The 19958-nt window shown below is 40.8% G+C and overlaps 1 protein-coding gene across 2 annotated transcripts in view; it reads left to right on the top strand.

Annotated features, from left to right (window-relative positions):
- The window catches only part of LAMA3 (laminin subunit alpha 3), a 276412-nt gene that overhangs the window by 207951 nt on the left and 48503 nt on the right, over positions 1 to 19958 (top strand). For both annotated transcript variants that reach the window (XM_039217713.1, XM_039217723.1), the window contains 8 exons: positions 1673 to 1753; positions 7819 to 7925; positions 11966 to 12016; positions 12882 to 13033; positions 17547 to 17657; positions 17768 to 17879; positions 18109 to 18276; positions 19530 to 19726. In XM_039217713.1, the coding sequence (XP_039073644.1) occupies positions 1673 to 1753; positions 7819 to 7925; positions 11966 to 12016; positions 12882 to 13033; positions 17547 to 17657; positions 17768 to 17879; positions 18109 to 18276; positions 19530 to 19726 (979 nt within the window). The remainder of the gene's footprint in view (positions 1 to 1672; positions 1754 to 7818; positions 7926 to 11965; positions 12017 to 12881; positions 13034 to 17546; positions 17658 to 17767; positions 17880 to 18108; positions 18277 to 19529; positions 19727 to 19958) is intronic.

Genomic DNA, 19958 nt, shown 5'->3' with positions numbered 1-19958 from the left:
AGACTCCAGTACAGCAGACACGCTATGTAGGTGGAAACCTGCCACTTAAATTTCATGGGAATTCATGTTCTCTTTGGCCTCGGTACCTTGTCATATTCCTGTTCATCGTGACACATCTTCTGTGGGTCCAAGCAAAATATTACAAGTAAACAAAGCAAGAGTTGATTTGAAAATCAGGAAGATACTGACAAGAGTATCAGCAGTGCACAGGCTCGGAAGCAAGCGCGGACCACAAGGCTGGCTGATGTCAGGCCAGTATCAGAGAAATTGGCCACATTACCGGAAGCCACTGCCCAGATGTGGCTTTTCTGAAGATGCGTATTTGAAGTGTGCAGCCTGGTTTGTTCTCTGTATATTTGATACTCCTTAAAACTTGCCCAGTCCTGTAGCTTTATTTGAAAAGGGATTTAACACTCAGTACTTGCCTAGACTTGTTGGAACAGAAGCTAGAGAGAGTGGAAACAAGAATTTCACCGGGTGCTCAGGGGAAAGCTTTTCATCTTTGATGGCCAAGCACAGTGTTATCAGGAAGGCCAGCTTCTGGCTTTCAGGCAGTTGAAGTAACATGCAGTTCCTCAGATTTATCAGTGAAACATGGTTTTTATTTAAGTCTTTCTCCAGCAATATCCATACTGTTGATAGATTCCTAACTGTCCCTTTAGAAGTGTGACTCTGGAGGCTCAGTGGGTTAAGCATCTGACTCTTGTTTTGGCTCAGGTCATGACCTCATGATTAGTGAGTTCGAGCCCTAACTCAGATCGGGCTCTGCACTGACCATACAGAGCCTGCTTGGGATTCTCTTTCTCTCCCTCTCTCTCTGTCCCTTCCCCTACTCGCACTCTCCTTCTCTTTCAAAATAAATAAACTTAAAAAAAAAAAGAAGTATAACTCTGTCCATCTACTAGTCCAAGAGAAGCTTCCCAGATAAGAATTCTCTTATTGGCAAATGATAAATGGAGTTATTTTCCCTCAGATTTATTCAGTGTAATGTTTATAGGCCTGTCTCAAGGTAACAGAGTTTTTTCATGATCTGCTCACTTAATTGAGAAAAAAAAAAAAAAAAGCTTCTCAAATACACAGTCGCTTAGAACAAAAAGAAAAAGAATCAGAATCCCACAACTTGATTTGAAAAATCTAAAACTCACCAATGCTTGTGCTCACAGAAATACCCTAGATGGACAAGCCTGTTTTATGCCTTAGTCCCTCCTGCTTGGCCCCTTTTCTTGCTAGGAGTTAATGTGCCCAATGTGAAGGAACTAGAATAAACAAGGAGGAAATTTTTTTGAAGAATCCGAGCTCTCTGTTCTTTTTTTCTGCCTAGACTTGTTTTATTCCTCCCTTGTTATTCCTGGAAAGATGCTGTTGTAATCATTTCTTCCAAACTGAGCTACTTTGTTCTGTCTCAAGTGAAGGAATGTATTTCTCCAAGCCAAAAATAAAACCAAATAAATGCATTCAGTCCTTACGTACCAAGATTTGCCCAGTGTGAGCTGAAATAATTCATCGCTGTCCACACAAGTCTTAATGGACACATTTTTCTTCATATAAGAGGTAACCAGACCGTTGGTGTCTGTTTCCACTTAAGGCAAGTCAGTGCTTTGTGGCAAAAAATAAGAGCACGAAGCCTATCGATTTCTGTTTTTACTGAGGCTTTTTTCTGTCTTCCTTTCAGTTTTGCCACGGGCTGTGTCGTGACTGGGGAAAACGTGAGGTGCTCCTGCAAACCTGGGTACACAGGCACACAGTGCGAAAGGTGGGTGCTGCCCCTCGCTCACTGCGGCTCCTCCCCGCCCTCCCCCCCCCCCCCCACAGGTAGGGTGGGCTCTGCAGGCAGGCTGCGGCAGGCTCGGGCTGTGGGTGCGGCTGTGCTGGGTCGTGGCTCAGAGCTGGGGTGGGGCTGTTGCTTTCACGGAGCCTGGAGAAAGGTCTTTAGGGAAAAATACAAGACTGTTCGCTTAATAAATCATTAACTTATTTCTCTTTCTTGTTTTTTACATGTTTCAGAAATTTGAGAAGGAGGCCCAATATATCATATGTACCCCCAACACGTACCCCTACATACTCCTACCCCCCTGCACACCCCCTCACTCCCCTCCTCCTACATATTTCTACATGCCCCTCCCCTTCCACATCTCTACATACTTCTGCCCCCTACATGTCCTTACCTGTCCCTATATCCATATAAATCCATACTTACATACCCCCACCCCACGTGTACACATTCCTATATATCCCTACCCACCACACATGTGTGCTTGTTTTTGCCTCCCTGGCACATATAACCCTAACTAGCCCAAGCTCCATATACATTCGACCTCACACAGCCCTCACCCCATGTATGCACATCCATATGTACTCCTACCCCACCACATCCCTACTTGCCTGCATACACACGTACAACTCTGCATACTCCTGTACACACACACACACACACACACACACACACACACCCCATACCTCTCTATCCCCACATATTATGAACACCTGCAGGACAGTGTGTCATTCATTTCTGAATCACTGCTGCCTACCATCACATGCGCTGTTCATGTCATAGGTGTTCAGCAGTCAAACAAAAGAATAAATATTTCAAAATGGAAACTATGAACTTAATTATGAAGGGCCATAGAGCCAAGCTTTTGTTATACATGAACACATTTTCATGATTAGCTCCCATACATAGGGCACTGCCAAGCATTATAAGGGCTGTAAAAGGTACTTACAGTCTGCCTGGGAAGGTGGCATATACATTGTGAAAAAGTAGCAGTTTAGCAGATGAATCATATGGACAACATGTTTTTCAATTTAAAATAACTTAATCATAAAATCAGTACATACTTATAAAAATGATATAATACGTGTGAGCAAAGAGCCAATGAGGCTCACTGTGCCTTTATGTAGCTCTCCATATTTGTGCATGCTCACATATAATCCTACTTAGTCATTTTATTTACAAACAACCCCAGTTAAAACTTGCATATTCTTACAGTTCATTCTGTGTGCCCAGACGCTTTCTTAAAAAAAAAAAAAAAGTAGATTGCTGTTTTATTTTCTGTTTTGGCTCATTTTCTCATCTAGTAGAAGGTTAGCAACATCTTTCCATTGCAGTAAGCATTTCCCTGCTAATATCATGTCAGAACCAAGAAGTTCTGTAATCTACTGCTGGTCTTTGAAATAGTTTTACTCTTTTCTGCTCAAAGCAGCACTAAAAGTAAATCCTTGCAGCGAATTATTTGGGTGCATAAATCCTCAAGATATAATTACTAGAAGCGGATCCCTTGGATCTAAGGATAGGTGAAGTTTTCAGGCTTTTGATACATTTTGCCAGATTGCCCTCCAGAGAAGTCAGACTCATATCTATTCCTGCCAGTAGCAAGAGAGTAACTGTTGCTGCCAGTGAATACTAGAAATGATCTGTTTTTAAAATAGTTACCAATTTGGTAACGGGAATTGTAAATCATTTTCATTTACATATCTTTGTTTAATAATCAGATGGGATTTTTTCATGTGCTAATTGACCATTTGTAGATCTTATTTTTGGGATTGCTTTCTAGGCTTTTTACTCACTTTTTTCTAATGGAATGTCCTTTTATTTTTTTATTGATCTATACAGATTCTTCATACTAGATGTTGCAGATATTTTTTGTTTTTTATTTATTTTTTTGGGGGGGGTTTGTTGTATGTATCTACTCTTGTACTCTTTAGGCTGTCAGTCTTGGGGGCCATGCTTCAGGAGGTTATAGAAATGTTTATGCATTCTTTTAGGACTTATATACTTTTATTTCTTGCACTCAGATCTTCATCTTGGTGAAAATTTGGAATGTAGCCTTTTGGTGGTGTCAGGGCATTTCACATGACAGAGAGATTTAGGGTCAGCGTGTACAGCAAAGTTGCCCAGAGTTCAAGAAACACACACTGTCCGGGTACTCCATCCCCATAATCCAGGGCCCGTGTTGCATGAAATGCATGTAGTATTTGGCTACACCCCAGAGCCACACTCAGTAGGGTGAGACGTTCACACTACCAGGGGGAGGCATAAGGAAAGCAGACTAATTAGTGAGGGGACTGGCAGATTCACGTCCTTCGTGTCACACACTCACGCTCACTGGGTGAATGGGGACAGACACTCTAGCTGTTTTCCCGCTACACCGCTCATGCTGTTACATTCTTGTTCTCTCCCCCACCTCTGTCTCTATTGCCAAGTACATTTGTTCAATTCACTAAAGGCGAATGTGCATTTACAAAATTTCTATACAAACTTAGAGTCGTTTGCATACGTTTTGTTCAGTCTTTGTGGTATTTTCACTTCTGGAAGTATGAAATGCCTTTAGATAGTTGGTTGAGCACGGCTCTCCTCATAACCCTTATTTCACATGTTTTCCTTGGCCATTCTGGCATATTATTTTCCTGGATAAACTTTAGAAGAGTTTTATCAAATTTCAAAAAAAAGAAAAACCCAGAAAATTAATTCTACTGGTTTTCACAGGAAGGCAGGGCCACTCTAGACTGGGGTTATCTGAGACATTTGACAGACAGGGTGGGACTTACGTGGGTCTAAGGGATGACGAGAGCCTGGTGGGGCTGGAGGATGGCTCAAATCAGGGAAGTTACCCAAGCAAACCCACGGGCCTCGAGGCTATTTGCCAGTGAAGAAGGTGCGCTGCCTTATTATGGGATCACTGAGCATCAGCTGAGGGGTGGGGCACTGTCTGGTGGTAAAAAGAAGCAATTTCAAGATTCTTCTGTTTTCCATTTCAACAAAAGGAACCTTGCCCATAGTTGCCTCAGATCTATTATTCATTCTTTCTTTCAATGAAAAATGTACGGAGATCCTAGTATATGCCTGGCACTGGGCTAAGCACTAGAGACATGTTAGCAGCTGGAGCCCAGACTCTGCCCTTGGGGTTTTACAGTCTAGTGGTGGACAGACACACAAACCAGCCGTTAAAACAGTGACGGAGAACGTAACCGGGCCAGGCCAGGCTGCAGTGGGAGGTGCATCCAACTACCCCTGGGGGGGTGAGGGAAGAAGAGACAGGACAGACGGATGGGGTACAAGGGGCTCTGGGAAGGTTCCTCCAGGCTCTGTGGTTTAAAAGGTGTGAGACTCCCACTCGGGAGAGGCATCGTAGTGTCATACTCCTCATGGTTCTTCACAAACAACAAAGCAGAAAACAGCAACAGACCGGCTGAGACACCCAGTTGGCAGGCAGCAGATTTGAAAAGATAAATTCTTAATTAACAGTTCTCGCAGCTTATGTCTGTTATATTTGCTGTCTCAGGAAAGCAAACTATAGTTTCTTCAATTTTTTTAAAGATCTTGTTCACAAGTAAATGCCATAGGAATGTCAAATTTTTTAATTTGTTCAACATTTATTGGGGACCCCCTCTGTGCCAGGTGTCAATCCAGTGCCAGTGGTTAGCTACAAGGATGATATAAGGTGACAAGTAAAAAGATAAGCAGGAGCCAGCTGGGCAGAAGAGGGAGCAGCAGACGGGGTAGGAAAGACTTTCCAGCTCATACTGTGTCCTGGGGCACATCCACCCCCCCACCCCCACGCCCGAGCCCCAGACAAACATGTTCTCTGCTCTTTATTTGTTGTACCAACGTCATCTATGAAATCAGGAAGTTTCACTTCAGTCCATTGTGTTTGGACACTACCTAAAAATGAGAATAAGGGTACCGGTTATTTCTGTAATCAGTAAGTAATGCTTTTTGCAAGAAAAAGGAAGAAGTGGAATCAACCTTCCTAAATATTTATGTGACTTTAATATAAAGTGTTTTGTAATTATGCATCCTTTACATGGAAAGTTTAGATATAGGTGACATATCTAAAAATAAAGCATTTAAAACCTAGATCTTTTGCATATAGCATGGTTCATTAAGTAGAATATGGGGCCAGTCACATAAAGTAAAGCCTTATGCCAACTTGCTTAGTAGATTTAGATAAGCTACCTTAGCGTAGTTACCTTCCTGATAATTAAGGAAGACATGGGGTTTCTGCTTCCTATCTACTTTCTGAAATGTAATAATTCCAAATGATGCCAATTATACATAGATGTGAATATATGTGTGTGTGTAGGTGTGTATGAATATTTCATCATGTCTTAAACTGGTAGCTAACTTTTATTGAGTGTCTGTTATGTCCAGGCATTATATTAGATTCTTCACTACATTATTTTTTATCTCATATTCATCGACCAAACTAGGTATTGATAGTGCAATTACTCATTTATTCATCCTGCATATTCTTATTTGGCACCTAATATAGGCCCAGGCACTCGCCTGCATGCAGGGATATATCAGCCAAAGAATCTATGCCCTGTGGAGTTTACTCTTTTTTTTTTATTTTGTTTTCAATGTTTATTTATTTTTGAGAGACAATGTGAGAGAGGGAGGGGCAGAGAGAGAGGGAGACAAGGAGTCAGAAGCAGGCTCCAGGCTCTGAGCTATTAGCACAGAGCCCAATGCAGGGCTTGAACTCATGAATTGGGAGATCATAACCTGAGCTGAAGTTGGATGCTTAACCAACTGAGCCACCCAGGTGTCCCAAGTTTACATTTTCAAGGAGATGTAGATGAAGAAACTTAAGCTTGAAAGGTTAAGATAACAGCCCAAGGAGGCAGGGATCCAGCCAGGTCTTCCTAATAAAGCCCGTGTGCTTTGCACCATATTGCCATTGGCAAAGCCTATATAAATTACCTAACAATTCTGTGATGCAAAGCTTAAATTTGAGGAAGAGAGTCAGATACCACATTTTCTTGATTCTGTCAATTCCATAGAAGAGAAGACACCACACACACTTTGAGTTAATGACAATTTGGGGGGAGGGTAGCGTGAGAATGGAACTTTAGACAAATATTTTAGGGGCACCTGGGTGGCTCAGTCTGTTGAGCGTCTGACTTCAGCTCAAGTCATGATCTCACACTCATGGGTTCGAGCCCCACATCGGGTTCTGTGCTGACAGCTCAGAACATGGAGCCTGCTTCAGATTCTGTCTCCCTCTCTCTCTGCCCTTCCACCACTCGCACTTTGTCTCTCTCTCTCTCTCTGAAAATAAACAAACGTAATTTAAAAAAATTTAAAAAAGAAAAAAATTATTTTAGTTTACCTACCAATTCCAAAAACATTAACATGTGTCTGTTTTGTTGTTTGTTTTTTAAATAGGAATTCAGAATCAAGGAAATGCCCTCTAAAATAAGGAACAGAGTTCTCATCACTAAATTATCTAGAATAATAAAGGCTCTCAGCCAATAGGGTAGGCGTTGTAACTACCCTCCGTTGTTGAGGCTCATTAAATACAGCCCTGCAGCAATTAGTGCAAATAGGAATTATGCAGGCTTAAAAGAGTTCAATAGGCAATATTCATAAAATCCCCATCGATGAACAAATTGAAAATCCTATGAATTTTACCTTAAAATTTTCTTTGAGGAAATTAGCCAAACATTAAGCAATATTTAATTGTGTGGTATCTTCAGGAACATAACTCTTGCATAAAATTCGTCCACCCCTGACTTCCATTAATGGTCAAACCACTGGCTCCTGTGTGCATTTTGTTCATCTGCCATTTGGTGATACAGGTAACTGAGGATTTTGTCATCCTGGTATCGATGAGGGGGGAGCAACCTCTGCCTGCCTCCTACTTTCTCTGTTCTCATCCAAGCCATCAATATCTCTGCATTGAGACACACTCTCACAAATCAGCCTTACCCATTTAGGGTTACGATGGCCCAAACGGAGAGTTTGAAGATGGAGAAAATTGGATGGAAGAAATGATTAGTTCTTTGAGTGCTTCTCCTTTTTCTCTTTATTTTGCGTAGGTGTGCACCCGGATATTTTGGGAATCCCCAGAAGCTTGGAGGTAGCTGCCAGCCATGCAACTGTAACAATAATGGCCAGTTGGGCACCTGTCACCCCTTGACTGGAGGTAAGAGAGACTCACATCTTTGTTAACCTGCATTTATCAATCTGATATGAAATAGCAGGCCAAGAACCCAGGCAAATATCTTCAGGAAGCATAATACCCAGTTCCAGCCAACAGATGTTATGACAGCCTTGGAAATGCTTAGGTAGTATTTATTTATAGTTTAGTGAGTAACTTACCTCAAGTAGGGTGTTTTAAAAAAAAATTTTAACATTTATTTATTTTTGAGAGCAAGAGTGCAAGAAGAGATAAGGGGAGGGACAGAGAGAGAAGGCTCACAGCAGGCTCCTCGCTGTGAGCACAGAGCCTGATTGCAGGGCTCGAACTCACGGAACTGTGAGGTCATGACCTAAGCCACAATCAAGAGTTGGCTGCTTAACTGACTGTACCACCCAGGTGGTGGTACTATCATCTATCCTTAGATCCAAGGGATCCGCTTCTAGTAATTATATCTTGAGGATTTATGCACCCAAATAATTCGCTGCAAGGATTTACTTTTAGTGCTGCTTTGAGCAGAAAAGAGTAAAACTATTTCAAAGACCAGCAGTAGATTACAGAACTTCTTGGTTCTGACATGATATTAGCAGGGAAATGCTTACTGCAATGGAAAGATGTTGCTAACCTTCTACTAGATGAGAAAATGAGCCAAAACAGAAAATAAAACAGCAATCTACTTTTTTTTTTTAAGAAAGCGTCTGGGCACACAGAATGAACTGTAAGAATATACAAGTTTTAACTGGGGTTGTTTGTAAATAAAATGACTGTAAGTAGGATTATATGTGAGCATGCACAAATATGGAGAGCTACATAAAGACACAGTGAGCCTCATTGGTTCTTTGCCAATTGGTTCTTTAAAAAAAAAAAAAAAGATAAATTGCTTTTAAAAGTCAAGTAATTATAGTCAAAATAACCTCGGGTCCTACTTTTGTGATTCTGCTCAAATCTTTCTTGACATAAGGTTGTCATCACACCAGTTTTCTTCGTGTGTGTATCTGAAGAGGTCAACGTATTCTTTCTTGAATATCAATACATGTCTGAGATGTGGGTGGCATAGCTGGGATGGATTTCACATACCAAGGAAAAGAATCACTAGGCGTTAGTGTGGGTTCATTAGGAGCAACTTGGAAGGAAAAGGAACACAATTTTCTTCCTCAAAGAATATTAATGAGATTTATCTAGAAAATACCACAGATATAGTGTAATGCCAAACCTTAGATAAAATCTCTAATATTATACTTATGGACAAGATAAAGAACAACACCCTGAATGTATAGATTTGATCTGGTCAAGTGACAGTTCCCAGAGGAATACAGAGTATTCTATCATCAGTCTAGAATGAGGTATCTTCTGACATGCGCTGGGCCTTAATCCTTGGCTCCATCTTGTTCAATACTGTTGTCCTGAATGGAAATGTAGAAGGCATGCCCACCCAATTGTCAGATGACACAAAGTTGGGAGAGATAGAAAATGCCTCCTATGGCACATTTAGAATACTTAAGGGACTCAAGAGTCTAGAATAATGGGCCAGTACTAACAAGACAACATGATGTTAGGGATAAGTGACGGTCCTATAGTTGAATGGCATAAAAATAAGTGTGTGACAAGTGAGATGTGACTTAGTAGCACCAGATGAAAAAGACTAAGGCTTTAGTCAGCAGCGAGGTCAGTACTGCTCAGGAGAGTGATATGACCCCTAGGATACCTCATACAATCTTCAGTGAGTTCTGGAGTCTAAAACCAGGTGGTCCTCCATTCCCTGGCATGCTGCTCATATACATCTTCATGTGGGGCTCTGTTTCTAGAAGACAATAGACAAGCTGCAGTTGTTCAGGAAGAAATTGAGATATTGAAAACACTTTGAACCTTGTCACATGAAGGATTGACAAACCAGAACAGTGGAAAGAAGACTTGGAAAGGATGTATTTGAGACGCTGATTGATGTGTAGAAGGGTCCATCTTGTTCTATGTGACACAAGAGGTAGAACCCAAGGAATGGAAACTAGAGGGAGGTCTACGTTAAATCATCCTAAGGAAGAAGTGTCCTGTGTTTAAAGATGAAAAAGACTGTTTTAGAAAAACATGAGTTCTGTGAATGGAGGCCTTCGAGGAGAAGCTTCACCATCACGCACAGCATGTTCATGAGATGAATATCTTTACAACCCTCTTTTTCTCCTACTCTAACAACAACAAAACCTGAAATAAGGATGGTAACTGTTTGTTCCCAAAATGGAAGAAAATGCTCACGCATGAGACTTTGTTTCTGTGAGCTTTTTTCCCCTCTTTTTCATTCTTTTTATTTTCATTAAAGCATACAGATTCCTTGGTGGTCAAAATTAAAAACTGTTGAGAAAATGCATTGATAAATCAATCACCCACATGAGGCAAGTCCCCCTGCTGGACTATTCAAGGAGCTGTGAAAGATTGTGAAGAAAATAAAACTATTTCCTTGTCGTGGGGAATTTACAGCTTAATTGAGGAAATAAAAGTGACATAGCTATCCATACACATAAGAATGGGTAATTAAAAAAAAGATGAGTGGGCCACCTGGGTGGCTCAGTTGGATAAGCATCTGACTCTTTTTTTTTTTTTTTAATGTTTTATTTATTTCTAGGAGAGAGAGAGAGAGACAGCGTGAGCAGGGGAGGGTCAGAGAGAGAGGGAGTCACAGACTGAAGCAGGCTCCAGGCTCTGAGCTGGCAGTCAGCACAGAGCCCGACGCGGGGCTCGAACCCACGAACTGCGAGATCATGACCTAAGCGAAAGTCGGACGCTTAACCGACTAAGCCACCCAGGCGCCCCGGATAAGCATCTGACTCTTGATATCCACTCAGGTCATGAACCCAGGGTCGTGGGCTTGATCCCTGTGTCAGGCTCTGCACGGAATATAGAGCCTGCTTAAGATTCTGTCTCTCTCCCTCTCTCTCCGTATCCCACTCCCACCCTAACCCCACTTGCATGCATGCACTCTCTATCTCTCTCTCTCTCTCTCAAAAAAAAAAAGATGAGTAAGAAAAACCTATGATTATATATAATAAATTAAAATATCTACAAATATATAGAAAAGAGACACTGATTGTCTTTGAGTGGTGGTATCAAGGGTGATGTTTTTATATTATTTTTCTGATTTTCCCAAAATGTCCATAGTGAATTTGTATTATTTATGTTACAATCAAAAGTAAATGTGGTTTAAAGTATATGTATATACACACAAAGTGTGGAATATTGCCTGCCGCTGAGAAGACAAACTGTGAAAGCCTCCTTGTAGCATGTCTAAGAAGATTTCAAGCTTTGTGATATCCTGTGGTGAAATTAGATTATTTTTCTAGAGGGAAGGGAGAGGGCCTTTCATTGCAAAGATGCATGGTGTAGGGAAAAGAGTAGAAATGGAAACGGTAAAGAATGTCCAAGGACGATCAGTAGGCTTTCTTGACTATAGTTGAGAACTTCAAGGTCTAGCTCATATCTGTGGTAATTGGCAGTGTGGGTCCACTAACATCGTGTGCATCCCTCTCTCTCAGCATCTGTCACACTGTTGTGTGATTTATCTACTTCCTCTGTGGGGCCAGTAAACTATAGGACAGCAGGGATTTTTGTCTTCCTAGCTCGGTATTTCCTGTACATGGCACAAAGCCAAGGCACACAGTGGGTGCTCAAAGGTGCTCAATAAATGTTTACTGAATGTTCTTGAAAGACACCGGAAAAGAGGTCAACAGTTGTATAGGAAGCTATCAAATGAAGAAAGCCTTCCCACTAACGATAAGGGGGTTTTAATTCGATAAGAATATCATGACCTTATATAGAGAAGAAACTGAATATACAGTCATGGGGGGTCATGAGAGAAGTTCCTGTAGCAAGACTGGTAAGAGATGGGAAGGCTTCCTGAACAATGGCAACAGGTAAGGAGGGAAGGGGGGAAGAGCCAGCGATGTCAGATAGTTGGGTGACTAAAATCTTCCCAAACTAGTTTTCCTGAAAGCCAAATTAAAAAACAGATGAAGAGGAGGTTTAATAACAATAGCTGCTTTGGTTATTCCTTGTTTCAGACTGCATAGACCAAGAGCCCCAAGATGGTGGCCCTGGAGAAGAATGTGATGGTGAGAAAAGAAAGCCTATCCCCCACTTCTCCAGCTGGTGGGGTTTAGTTTAAGATATGTGAGCCTCATGCTGGGATGTGCACTTTCCGGGCTGGGAAAGCCATGGTGGGAGGTGGGAGGGAGAGGACTTCTTACAGTCAAGCCCAGCCTCTGTCAACTCACAGCTTTATGACCTTGGGCAAGTGGCTGGAATTCTCCAAGCCTCAGTTTCATCATTTGTAAAATGGACATTATAACTATATGTACCTCACAGAGTTGCTGGTGAAATGCTTATAAATCCCTTACCACAGTGCCTGGCAAATAGCAAGCTCTCAGTAAATAAAAGCTATTTATTACTATTTTTCCACATACAAAGTAAGTAACAAGTTGCATAGAATCACCATTTTTTCCCAATTTTATTGAGATATAACTGACATGAAGTGTTGTATTAAAGTGAACAACATAAGGAGTTGATATATGTATCTATTGCAAAATGGTTATTACAGTAAGTCAGTTAAGAGCCATGACTTCACATAGTTACAGTGTTTTTCTAGTGATTTTAAGGCAGACTGTCTTAGCAGCTTTCAAATATACAATACAGTGTTGTTAACTATGGTTACCATGCTGTACATTACATCCCCAGGACTTATTTTTCTTATACCTGGAAGTTTGTAGCTTTTGATCCCTTTTGCCCATTTCCCCCACTCTACCGCTTCTTTTTAAAATGCTTCATGTCCAGAGATCTCTCTTGGGCAGAATGTCCCTCCCTGAGAAGTCCAGGATTATGAGTTTTGCCTGTCGTGATCTAAGGGCTGTAAGCCCTTGTGTTCTGTTTCCATTCTTATGGCTCCAACCCACAGCACATTCACCTTTGTGGCCCCTACAGATTGTGACAGCTGTGTGATGACGCTCTTGAATGACCTGGCCACCATGGGCGACGAGCTCCGCCTGGTCAAGTCTCAGCTGCAGGGCCTGACTGCCAGCACTGGCACTCTGGAGCAGATGAAGCACTTGGAGACCCAGACCAAGGACCTGAGGGTAAATACCCTGCGTACCCAGCACAGGGCTGGGTCCAGAATAGATACTTGGGGAATAGATACTGCAGGAATAGATACCCCTCAAGTAGGAGACAGAGGGGTTGATTCCATTTAAGGCTTTTACTGATCCATATGAGGACTAGGTTTTTACTGTTGGAAAATACTAGTGAACATATAAAACTAATACTCTAAGTGAACATTCTTTTTTTTAAGTTTATTTATTTATTTTGAGAAAGAGAGAGAGAAAGCACAAGCAGGGGAGGGTCAGAGAGAGGGAGAGAGAGAATCCCAAACAGCCTCCACACTGTCAGTGCAAAAGCCCGATGTGGGACTTGAACTCGCAAATCATGAGATCATGACCTGAGCCAAGATCAAGTGTCAAATGCTTAACCCACTGAGCCACCCCGGTGCTCCAAGAACATTCTTTACTTACTGAATGTTTCTGGGATAATTTTTCTTTTAGAACCCTTAACTAAGTATCTTGCATTCAAAAGAGTCAGAACAGATTTATATTAAATTGGTATTAACTCTCTAAATGATGGAATTTTCCAGTGAAGCCATGTGGGCCTGAGGTTTTCTTTGTAGGAAGATTTTTTGTTTGTGGATTTTTAAAAATAATAAATCATAAGTTCAGTCTTTAAAAAAGAGGCGCCTGGGTGGCTCAGTCTGTTAAGCGTCTGACTTTGGCTCAGGTCATGATCTCACAGCTAGGGGTTCGAGCCCCGAGTTGGGCTCTGTGCTGACAGCTAGCTCGGAGCCTGGAGCCTGCTTTGGATTCTGTGTCTCCCTCTCTCTCTCTGACCCTCCCCTGCTCACACTGTCTCTCTCTCTCTCTCTCTCTCTCTCTCTTTCACAAATAAATAAAACATTAAAAAAAATTTTTTTAAATAGATATAGGACTATTGGAGTTATCTGTTTCTTCTTGAGTGATATTTGGTAATTTGTGCCTTTCAAATACTTTTTCCATTTTATCTAAATTCTCAAATCTATTGACATAAAATTGTTCATAGTTTTTTCTTATTATGCTTTTAATACCTGCAAAATTTGTATTGATAAATATCCTGTCATCCATTCTTGATATTGGTAATTTATATCTCTTTTTTCTTGATTATTCTGGCTAGAGGTATATGAGTTTTACTGATCTTATTTTATTGATTTTTCCATTGTTTTTCTATTTTCAGTATCATTGATTTCTGTTGTTACTCATATTCTTTCTTCCTTCTGCTTGCTTTGGGTTTAATTCACTATTCATTTTCTAGTTTCTTAAGATGAAAGCTTATCTTACTGATTCAAACATTTTCCTTGTTTCTAAGCATTTCATACTATGAATTTTCCCCAGTGTACTACTTTAGCTGTATTCCACACATTTTGAATTGTTGTGTTTTCATTTTTATACAGTTCAAAAGATTTTCTTATTTCATTGAGACATATCTTTGACCCCTGAATATTTAGAATTGTGTTGTTTAATTTCCAGACTGTATGTTTTCCAAATAACCTCTTGTTATTGATTTCTCACTCAGTTCTGTTGTAGTCAGAGAGCACACTTTATATGACTCCAGTTTAGAAAAAAATTAATGTTTATTTTTGAGAGAGAGACAGGGTATGAGTGGGGAAGGGAAAGAGAGAGAAGAGACACAGAATCTGAAGCAGGCTCCAGGTTCTGAGCTAGTTGTCAGCACAGAGCCTGACACAGGGCTTGAACCCACAAACAATGAGATCGTGACCTGAGCCGAAGTTGGCTGCTTAATCGACTGAGCCACCCAGGCACGCTGTCTATGACTCCAGTTTTAAAAAATGTGAGGGTTGTTTCATAGCCCAGATTGCAGTTCATTTGGGGGAGTATTCTATGTGCGTTTGGAAAGAAGTTGGCCAAGAGGATATCCAAGAGGAGAAGTAATAGAGCTAAGTCCACAGGGCCAGAGTCAGGCTCCCAGGGCCAGAGTCACTCAGGCTCCCAGGGCCAGAGTCAGGCTCCCAGGGCCAGAGTCAGGCTCACTTCTGCCTGTGAAGGGAGGCTGAAAAACAGTCTTGAAACTGCCCAGTGCTCATCGTTGATCAGTGAGTATATGAGAAACTAGGGAAGCTACAACCTTGCAAGCAAGACCTGGACATGATCCATAAACCAGGATCTTACTGAAATGTGACATCCTCAACATGACCATATTGTGCAAGTCCTTAGCTGCCAAAATAAGACCTGGTTCTGGACTAGAGGATCTAGGGTGGGAGCACTGATGACCATAAGATCACTGGTTAGGGCTCAGAGAGTGCAGGCAGAAGAGGGGACAATATTAACCTGCAAACATTGGGAAGAGACAGATAACAATAAAAAAGACATCCAAAAGAGGCAACCATAAGTGCTCTTATAATGAGGGCTGATTCCAAACCTATTAGTGCTTATATGGCTAAGTACACAGTTGACCCTTGAACAACATGGGGGTAAGGGCCGTCGACCCCCTGCATGGTTGAAAATCTGCATATAACTTTGGACTCCTAATAGGCTACTATTGACCAGGAGCCTTACCAGTAGCATAAATAGTTAACACATATTTTGTGTATGTGTTATATACTGTATTCTTACAATAATACCTAATTTTTCTAATTTTTTGGTATTACTCGGCTACCTGGTCCTTCTCTTAGTTTTTTTTTTTTTTAAATTGTTGCAAATCTCCAAAAGATCTTCCAACATATTTATTGGAAAAAAAATATCCCTGTATAAGTGGACACAGGCAGTTCATACCGGCGTTGTTCAAGAGTGAACTTTATATAGCAAAAAATAATACTAGAAAAATGGCTCTTTTCCATCCCATCAGTGTAAAGTTTAGTCCACAATTTACAGGCTCTTAATATGGAGAGGAAAAAAGCCATTATGTTCTGAGAGAAAAAGTAGTCACTGGAGTTATTCTGATGTCATGAATATAACCCTGCATTTCTTCGGTAAAGGGCGGGCAGCCGGCATTTCAGTACCTGTCCGATGTGCCAGGCTCTGTGCTCAGTACTTTATTGAAGTCTTACAGCATGCTATGAGGAAAATAGTGTTATTTTAATTTAGCAGGTATGTTAAAGCTAAGTAACTTGCCTCCTATCACACAGCTTGCACATGGTGGTTCTAGCTCAAATTACAAAGACCATGCTTTACCTACTGTATGTTTTCTACTAACATCTATAGAATGACGTGCCTCCGTTTTCCTATGTTATTATTTTTTTAATGTTTTATTTATTTCTAGGAGAGAGAGAGATAGAGACAGCGTGAGCAGGGGAGGGTCAGAGAGAGAGGGAGTCACAGACTGAAACAGGCTCCAGGCTCTGAGCTGGCAGTCAGCACAGAGCCCGACGGAGGGCTCGAACCCACGAACCGCGAGATCATGACCTAAGCAAAAGTCGGACGCTTAACTGACTAAGCCACCCAGACGCCCCTTTCCTATGTTAAAATTAAAATAGTTGGGATGAGCACTGAGTGTTATATGTAAACCAACTTGACAATAAACTATAAAAAATTAAATTAAATTAAATTAAAATAGAACTGTCTTCTTGCTAGATCACACATACTCTGTGAAAACTCACCAGGAATAAGTATGAGAAGGGAAATAACATTTTTTGAATGTTCATGTGTACATGACACTTGATAATACCATGCAAACAACCCAGCAGCTTAATTAATATTAGAATCCCCAATTTACCGATGGAGATAAAACTCAGCGAGGCTCATCTACAAAGCTGCAGACCTAGTGTTTGCACCTAAGCTGTAAAGCCTGCCCCCCCCCCCCCCCCCCCCGCAATACTGGCTCTCTTGCATGCAAGTAGAGATAATAGTACAGCTTCTTCCTGTAAATTTCTTCAAGGTTTTAACAAGGCTTTTTTCCCAAAAAATTAGAAGATAATTACTACTTTAGATATTATACACAGGAATGTCACCCTCTAAAAGTAAGGAAACAGTTTAGTACCCCCCAAAAAAACAGGGGACCTGGATTCTGATCCTTAATCAATCAGTGATCATCTCTGCAAGCCATGGGGTGCACAAGTCACCCAACTTCTTTGGGCTTCTGTTTTTTCATTTGTAATATGAAAGCATTCAATTAAATGAGCTCTTAGTTCCCTTCCTGCTGCAAAATTCTTCGAATCTAATGGTTCCTTCACTGAATTAGCCTCAGGCACTGCTTTTAGTCTTATAATGTTAAATATGGGTTGAAAAACTGAGTGTTTTGTAGAGTCTAGAAAATAATACATCAGGTAAGAGGTATCCTCATTTCTTCATTTCTATGAGATTCAGTTACTGACTCAAGAAAAGTATCTCTTGTCTTTTTATGTTTATAATTTTATTTTAGAACCATATCACAACTCACAGCAGAAAGTAGATTCTTCAAGTAGCTGATTTCAAAGAATCAAATCATTTCCTGTGGGCCAGCATTGGGCTTGCTAAATGAATCTTTCCATATCACCACCAGGATTACCAAGTTGATAGGACTTACTCCAAATTCCTGCTCTAATGCGAGATTAACTTTGCATTTTACTTTCAGAATCAGTTACTCAACTACCTTTCTGCCATTTCAAATCACGGATTAAAAATGGATGGTCTGGAAAAAGAACTGAGCAATTTGAATCGAGAGTTTGAAGCTTTGCAAGAAAAGGTAATGTGTTAGGTCAATAATGTTAACTTGTTGTTGTTGTCCTCAAAATATTGTTAGTTTACAACCCCCATCAACATAATTTGTTACTAGTCAATTTATTTTTCATATAGGTTGAAGTAAATTCCAGAAAAGCACAAACGTTACAAAGCAATGTTGATCAGACAACCCAGAGCGCAAAGGAGCTGGACACAAAGGTTAAAAATGTCATCCGGAATGTGCACAGTAAGGAGTTACTCAATCCAATTAATTATTTTTTTATTACGTAGCCTATTCTGTGACCAACGCCCTGAAAGAATTTCTCCTTAAGAGTTCAACATTATGAAAAAGATCCTGTAGTGATACTAAAAAACTAATATGAACCTTCCATAAAAATCCCTGAATTTTTTTTTTTTTTAGTAGTCTTCTGGAGCCCAAGAATTCCCAGTTTAATAAACTACTCAATATTTTCTAGTTTTCCTGAAGCAGATCTCTGGGACAGATGGGGAAGGAAACAATGTGCCGTCGGGGGATTTTTCCAGAGAGTTCGCTGAAGCACAGCGCATGATGACAGAGCTCCAGAGCCGCAACTTTGGAAAGCACCTGAGAGAAGCAGAAGCAGACAAAAGAGAGGCTCAGCTCTGTAAGCATGTTCCCAAATCCTTGCGTGCAACCCACTCTAATGGGTGTGAGGTACACTGTGCAAAGTCTATGTCAGGTCCCCAGTCACAGGTGGCTAGGTTAGTCATTTCAGCATACACAACTTTTTTTATTTATTAAAAAAATTTTTGTTTTAATGTTTACTTATTTTTGAGAGAGTCAGAGCATGAGCAAGGGAGGGGCAGAGAGAAAGACACAGAATCCGAAGCAGGCTCCAGGCTCTGAGCTGTTAGCATAGAGCCCGATGCGGGGCTCAAACTCAAACCATGAGATCATGACCTGAGCCGAAGCCCAACACTTAACCGACTGAGCCACCCAGGTGCCCCAATGTACATGGCTTTTAGAGCATGATGTGAGAATGGGTAGCTCCTGCAGGCTACCAAGAGGTTGTAGAATATAACATCTTACCATTATGTGAGAAAAAAAAATAGGTTCTTCTCCTAAGATAACAGCACTGACACCTCCTTTTCCATTTTAACTGCATTTTTATTCTTCATTCAGTTCCATCCAGCTTTCTCATTATATCATATTTTAATGGTCACCTCACCAGCGCAGGGGTCTTAAATCACAATTTGATATCAGCACTACTATTGCCGAAACCAAAAACTGTAGTAGAAATTAAAGGAACATATCTAAAGGTTTTACTTAGGGAAAATGCCTCCTTAGTTCAAAACTGTGAGTAATATGTCTGGTGCATATTTTTTCAAATACTGTTCTTTCTTCTCTGGTAAAATGATGTCTGAATAGTTAATATGCAGATGGTAGCAGTTTTCTTTTGGTATTTGTATTGTTTAAATTTAATATTAGTCTTTGCTTTTGACTGAGGAAACAGTGTGAGTTTGCAGTTAATAGTAGTTAGTAATAGTAGCTAGTAGTAGGTTAGTTGGTAGTGTTAATAGTAGTGTTTGGAGCACGGTGCTTTATCCTCTGCAGATCTTGTTCAAGTGCCAAGGCTGATCGGTCATGCAACATTGGATCAGTCACCTAATTTCTCGGGCTCCCCATTTGCATTTCTGAAACATGAGCCTGCTATTATTGTTTTCATGCGGTTATGTGTGCACACACAGCAATGCAGACAGCAGGTGCATCATAAATGTTAGTTTCCTTCCTCATTCACTTGCAAGTTCAAGGAAAACCATGAAATGAGCAGAAGCTCCTTTCTTCCTCAGTAGTCTTCATAGCTTAGCTTAGAGGTACTCATCTCTCCAGTGAAAAACAAAAAGTGATATATTTCAGTGCTGAATCGGATACGGAGCTGGCTTGAAAACCACCAAGTGGAGAACAGCGCACTTGTCAAGAACATACGGGATGCTTTAAATGAGTACGAAACCAAACTCGGTGATCTGCGTGCCACACTACAAGAGGCAACTGCCCAAGCAAAGCAGGCCACTGGCCTCAACCGAGAAAACGAGAAGACTTTGGAATCCATCAAGGTGGGTTTACCATCAGAATCTGCACACTTTTATTAATGACAAAGATGAGGGGGGGCAGGGATCTTTATCATTAATAAAGCAGCAGAGCCAGGCACCTGTCTGTACAGCAAATGCTAATCAAATGGGAATAAGGGATTAAATGCAAAACCAAAATTATTCCTACTCCCTATTCACTAGAAATGATTGTGAACTTAAACCACAGAGAAAGCAGAGCAAATTGCTTTAGTCCTGC

The sequence above is a fragment of the Hyaena hyaena genome, unplaced genomic scaffold, assembly GCF_003009895.1.
Source record: "Hyaena hyaena isolate Hyena2069 unplaced genomic scaffold, ASM300989v1 scaffold_14, whole genome shotgun sequence".
In the NCBI taxonomy this organism is placed as follows: Eukaryota; Metazoa; Chordata; class Mammalia; order Carnivora; family Hyaenidae; genus Hyaena; species Hyaena hyaena.
This window is presented reverse-complemented; position numbering and strand designations above follow the sequence as displayed.